The sequence below is a fragment of the Thermobia domestica genome, chromosome 5 (genome assembly GCF_964235325.1).
Source record: "Thermobia domestica chromosome 5, izTheDome1.hap1.1, whole genome shotgun sequence".
Taxonomy (NCBI): domain Eukaryota; kingdom Metazoa; phylum Arthropoda; class Insecta; order Zygentoma; family Lepismatidae; genus Thermobia; species Thermobia domestica.
The window spans coordinates 273,028,885-273,035,251 of record NC_137458.1 but is presented as its reverse complement, the minus strand read 5'-3'; the positions used below and the strand labels follow the sequence as shown (position 1 = coordinate 273,035,251).

The following is a 6,367-nucleotide window of genomic DNA, read 5'->3' as shown; positions in this document are numbered from 1 at the left end:
TCATTATAGGCATGCCAGAAATTGCATAGGTCAAAGTATGGCACATGTTACATCTCATCTGGCGTACAGACAAGCTATATGATTGTATGTACAGACAAGCTACACAGTATGTTTGTTTCGATGTTGGTGCAACGCCTCCATTATCAATCGTTACATTTGTAGCATTTGGTGTTTTTTTCTAACTTGCTGTCTTTACTGCCCGGTTTTGCTCAGTATAGTATTCAGTAACGGTGTATTTTTAAGTCTGTAACTATCAACAACTGAACTTAAAAAAAGTGAGTACCAGAATACGAAACACGCCTATGAAATGAGTATACTGATACGAAAAAACTATAATGATCAAACTAACGCCATCAGACACTACTTGAATTAGATTATTTGATGATAGGTCAAACTGAAAAGAGTATTTTTTTTAAATTCCTGAGTATCTTGGGGAAATAAACATCAAGGGCATAGTCCTGAGGTGGAAATGGTATAATTCAATTTTAACGGTATTGATGGAAAGTGCTAGATACTAAGTAAATATATTGATGTTCACCGATCATTTTCGCAATGTTTATTGTCCTCGCTTTTTCATAACAACTTTACCTCTTTCCTTTCTACCGCTGCGGTTATAATTTCATTTATGCTTATTATCATGAGTGTGCGTGAGATCAGGCCATGTCAGAATGTATATGTCATTGAATTTGAACATTCTCACTAGTTTATATTATCCTATGATGTGGAGGGAAAAATATGAATATATAACCATGGATTGTGGCAAAGAAAAAAGAAGATCCACTTAGAAAAACTTCCATTAATATCTTAAGTTATTGACTTTAGGGAGAAATCGTTTGAATTGTCCTTTAATATAATTCAGCATTTTTACCCGTAACTTCGAGATAGCGTTCTTTCTTATGTGTCAAACGATTTATATTAGTCATTTAGTGATCACTTCTCCTGTATTGGAAGAATTCTATTTTTTTTCCTGTTTGAATTGTACTCTGGAAAGAAACAAAACTTAGTGAAATTAAAACATAGTAATATAGCAACAATGGACTCGATAATGTACGAAGTGCGAATTCGATACACTTCACAGCTAGATAGAACATTTGAAATATATCATTTCAAATATTTAGTATTTCTAGTTTAATTCCACTTCATAATTTAAAATGCCATTTTAAGAGCAAGGGTAAGACACCTATCAAAATCCATTCGTTTGGCAAGGTATAGAACAATTTAACATAATATACATTTGCTTAAGTCCAGTTCGACAAATAAAGAGCACTCGTTTCTCTCAGTGCATAGAAACATTTAACATTATTTTCATATGGAATCAACACAATCTCAGGAGATAAATGAACTTTTACTATTCTAGCAACATTTATAAAACTATTAGTAATATTATGCTCTTAAAAATTAATGACGAAGTATACAAAAATGTAAATTATCTTAAAATCAATGGAACTAATTTATTAACCAGGTACATTACAATACATTTAAGTTTGTTTTGGTCTCGGTCGGTAATTATAATTTCATCAGATCACTTTTCAATGTTATTTTATATTATTCTATTTGTAACTTTCTCCAACATTATACCTTTAATCTAGCGATTTTCCTAATCTCTAAGAGGATGAAGAGAAGAAGTCAAGCTAAATACGTGTTAAAAAAGCCAGTGATGTACTACTGATAGCATTATCCATCGTGTATTATCTAGATTGACGGTAGTAATTAATTCAAAACTGTAAATTTTCTTTTCTTGACATCAATAGCACTAATTTATAGACTACGCGCGTTACAGTATATTTAGATTATATTTATCTCGATTGACAAATATAATATCAATAGAGCACCTTCTAATGTTATTTTAAAGAATTTGTAATTTAAACCAATTTAAACCTTTTTATCTAGCCGTTTTCCTAATTTCTAAAGAGCAGAAGAGAACAATACAAGCGAAATACATGTTAAAAGATGCAGTGCACCTGAGATGGCATTGACCATCGTTTAACTGGATTGACGATAGTAAAGGTTAAACTCCTGAAGATTCCGGTCCTAGGGACAAAATAACATATTGCTGTCGGGTGGAAGTAGTTACAGTTGTGAATTACTTGAATATATATAGCTTTCAATAAGAAAACTCATGCAACCTTCTTACGTCCCTCGGGTCCATTTTGACCCAAAGCTATTTTTCAACTTGATTATCTCGGACACTATGTGGGCTGTGATCACCATACTTCCTGACTTTTAATTATTTTTCCACATGTATGTTTGTCAAAATTTCGATTTAAAACTCCATCCTGTTACGTCACAGTAGAAGAAGCAACATAAGTTCCTCGATTCCATTTAAACCCATTAGTTCAATGAATATTTATGTGACTGAAAAATCATTATTGAATGGATTTCTGATGATAAAACCTCCACAAAAAAGCAATAATAATAATAATAATAATAATAATAATAATAATAATAATAATAATAATATTAATAATAATAATAATAATTATTATTATTATTATTATTATTATTATTATTATTATTATTAGTAGTAGTAGTAGTAGTAGTAGTAGTAGTAGTAGTAGTAGTAGTAATAGTAGTAGTAGTATGATTATTAGTTATTGCTCTGTCCGAAAATTATTTAGTTTCGTCCAGTATACTGTACTGGCAAAATGGTTTCATTTTTTTCAGATACCTTGTACTGGCAACATTGTTTACATTTATTTTGGATTGTTTTTATTGATAGGATTGCTTGTTTCCCCGTTGTGCAGTAATTACAGTCTATTTTGGTGTGTAAAATGACTGCTTTGGCACTAGAAGAATTCAAAATTTTCTTACTTTTTCTGACGATGAAGAAGTGACATCTGAAACGTAGGATTAATTATCGGTGCAAGATTCTTTGTCTTCGTCTTCACCTGTCTGATGAAGATTCTTGGGAAAGCTCTGATTGGAAACTACATCAAGATCGCCCTCATGGCTAAGCGGTGAGCGTACGCGTCTTTGGCGTGGGAGACCCGGGTTCGATTCCTGGTGGGAGCTCACGTGGTTCGGATTCTATGTTAATCAGTAGGTCCACGTCTCATGTGGCCTCGCTGCTGGGTCGCTCCGTGGAGAGACACTAGAGGAGTGTGTTCATCAAACGACGAGTATCCTTGATACTCCGAGAAAGAGAGAAACGGAAAAGAGAACAAAAGTACGATCAAATACAGTTCGTGAAACAAATTTATCTGTAAAAGACATTCCTATCAGATTTGTGAGCAATGTCCAAAGCAGTAAAATGGAGGTTCACATGTTTAAAGTAGCATAAGAGAAAACAATCACTAACGTGGATTTTGATCTCAGAGGTTTTCAATAAAAGTTAACAGGAATGCTTGACCTAACCTAACCAAAAGTAACCATACAACCTGCTTGCAGCAGAACATTGTAAGTCGAAACATATTATATATATAAATGTGTGTGCGTGTGTGAGTGTGTGTGCTGTATTAGTGTTCTAGATGCAAGAACATCTCTGGCATGTAAATTTCGGTGAATAATAAAAGAGTTGTACAATTATTTCTAAATATTTGAAGACGACAGGAAAATACATGATATATTTCAAAAATCTAGAGAGCCGAGGACATCCAACTACCTGTAGCGCTTGTGAAGATTTGAGCCATCTTTTGTTATATTTGACACAAACCAGTCACAACATTATTACATGTACAAATATGGTGTAAACTACAAATTAGAACATAAAATAATTGAGTGGGTTCATTTTGACCCAGAGGAACTTATGTGTATGCAAAAATAGCTGGGCATACAAAGGTTAAGTTGATTAACAATACAGAACTGCACTAAACGCTGCGTATGCTTCAATAAAAAATAAAGTATGGATATTACAATTGCTAAGTAACATACGTTAATCATTTTAGTACATAGAAGTGCTAAAAAATAGCTATCTTAAATTTAACTTTCCGCTTGCAGGTCTCTTTATAAAATTAAGAAATCCTGGAAAAAGATAACAAATTTAGAAAGAAGAGGAATGAAACAGAAATTTTAGCAGCTCAACGCAATCCCAACATCATCTCAAGCAACAACCGTAAATTAGTTTATACATATAACTACATCATACTTTCTATCTTTGACATAATTTGTGTTTATTAGAATAAAATTCTTCCCCATTTTTTTCGCATTAACTCACAACTAAATGAAATAAGAGCTAGTCCAAAACCAGTTCCCAAAATATAGTATACGGATTGTAAATGTTTAAGATTAAGAATTGTTGGGGTACCTTCCTGAAGATTCGAGACTGATGCTGAAGTGAAAGTTTCGTCATGAAACCATTTACCAAGAAGACCAGCTTCAGAGGCGCGACTAATAATAGAGTTCCATCTTCTTATGTATGGAGAATCTTTTGGAATGACAAAACAGTTTAATATTAGGTGAAGAGTTTCCCTTGAGATATGAGTCAATGAATTACCACTTTCATCCTTGTGTTCTTTTTTGCTGTAAAATGCCTCTATATAGCTTCTTTCACTCAAAGCAGCTACATTACGATCATATAAAACCCGTAACAAAGCTGCATCAACATCTTGTATTTGAGTTTTTGTTGCCAAGAAGTGCAAAATAGGATTTCCAGATTCTTGAAATAGGACGACCCATAATGGAAAAGTTAATATTTCGAGGTTAGAGTCTGCAATCTGCTCGAAAGTATCAATCTCAGGTTGATAACTGGGACTTGTCATGAAACTTAGTAATGACCCTCTATACAAAGAATCAATTACAAGAATGAAGTAAGACCACAAAATAATGATCATTCTTTCTCTACTTGATTTGGATAGTTTCGGAAGAGACATTGAAAGAAACATTAAAAAAATCATCATAATATTAAGTTTGTCAATTTCTAACCTCTTACTCTCTACAGCGAAACACTTTGCCATTACTGAGTAAATCCAAACACAAGTAAATGATGCAACTATCAAGCCCCATAATATTTCAGAAAAAGGTCGTATTATATTCTGCCATAATGGTCCTAATTCTGCCTTAGGAACAACAAATGCAATATTGTCTACCATCAGAGGGACAGAGAAATCTACAAATAAGTTTCGTTCGTAAGTTTGACCGAAACAAGCTGGAGCAACGTCTATGTGTTTATATAGTACATCTCCAATGCCACCATTCCAAGTATTGTTTTCTGCACTGTAAATGACCCAAATACTACTCTTCCTATATATTTCAGAAACTAGAGTAAAGTTCATAATTGCCGCTTGGGTATCCAAAGTTTTATCAAAGATCCCTCCAAACATTTTTGAGTTTGAATCGCTCTTCTTAAAGTATGGTTCAACATCACCCCACGATACTTACACAAATCTTTTGTCTTGTCTTCAAACAGCTGCAATGCTTCCAAGGAATGCATTTCAAATATAGGATTCACGTTAAAATAAGATCCTGAGTGATCCTGACAAAATGGATTATGATCAATTATTATGGTACAATTACGACTGTTGTTTTGACATGTTCCAGTGATTGCTAATACGTATATGCTTAAAATTTTCCATTTGAACCAAATAATCTGAAATAACTCTTTAATATCTGTCTCATTATAGACAGAATCTTCTAGAACCACTAAAAATTTTGCCTTTGAATTCCATATGGAATAGCTTAGCAGATGATCTATAGTACGGAAAAAAGACAATTCACTCTTCACAATTAAAATAAATGCTCTTGCCTTTCCAACAGCAAACCTTGTGTCGAATTCCCTTATTAGACTTACAGGTATTTTGTTTACACGGTTACGTAGCAGGATAACTGGGATTGGAAGTTTTGCTTGAATATTAATCGTAATATCATCTTCAGTAATTCTTAATAAGTTGGTCATTATAACCACAACAAATCTATATTTTCGAAAATAATTTGAACAAATTCTATGTACTTGCTGAATGAGAAGTTCATTGGTATTATGTCCTGGTTCGATTGAGTCAAATTCCTTGTTGAATCTACCTCCCGCTCCAAATATAATTTCTGCCACACACAGGATTAGAATTACCCTCAAGCTGCACATGTCTGTAAAATAACGAAAAATTAATCAAAATTATACAAAAGGAAAAAAAGACATTAATAAGTAGAAAGCGATTATTTTCTCATTACTCATTTTATACAGAGAGTCCCAAAAATAATGGAGAAAAATGAAAAGAGATATTCCTGGCAACAAGACAAGAATAACATCTATATGACATACAGTCCGGAAGTGGACAGGGGCGGTGTTAGACAGCTTGGAATGTGCGGGAAAGGAAGTTTTACTCTTAGGGAATGGAACTTGCGGATTTACAAAACTACATTGAAAATTCGTGTGAACGGTTACGCAATACCGGGAGTGATTGAATACATTCGAAACTCACGATCAGAGCTTTTGCAT

General features: G+C 33.3%; 1 protein-coding gene across 1 annotated transcript; it reads right to left on the bottom strand.

The window, feature by feature from the left end:
* Positions 1–4,112: 4,112 nt before the first annotated feature.
* LOC145685534 (glutamate receptor 2-like) lies at positions 4,113–5,258 on the bottom strand. The gene has a single exon (XM_081757933.1). The coding sequence runs from the start codon at positions 5,256–5,258 to the stop codon at positions 4,113–4,115; it is 1,146 nt and encodes a 381-aa protein (XP_081614059.1).
* Between the last annotated feature and the right edge of the window lie 1,109 nt (positions 5,259–6,367).

Coding starts and splice junctions, on each gene's coding strand:
- LOC145685534 (XM_081757933.1), bottom strand. CDS start 5,258: ATGTTTGGAGGGATCTTTGATAAAACTTTGGATACCCAAGCGGCAATT.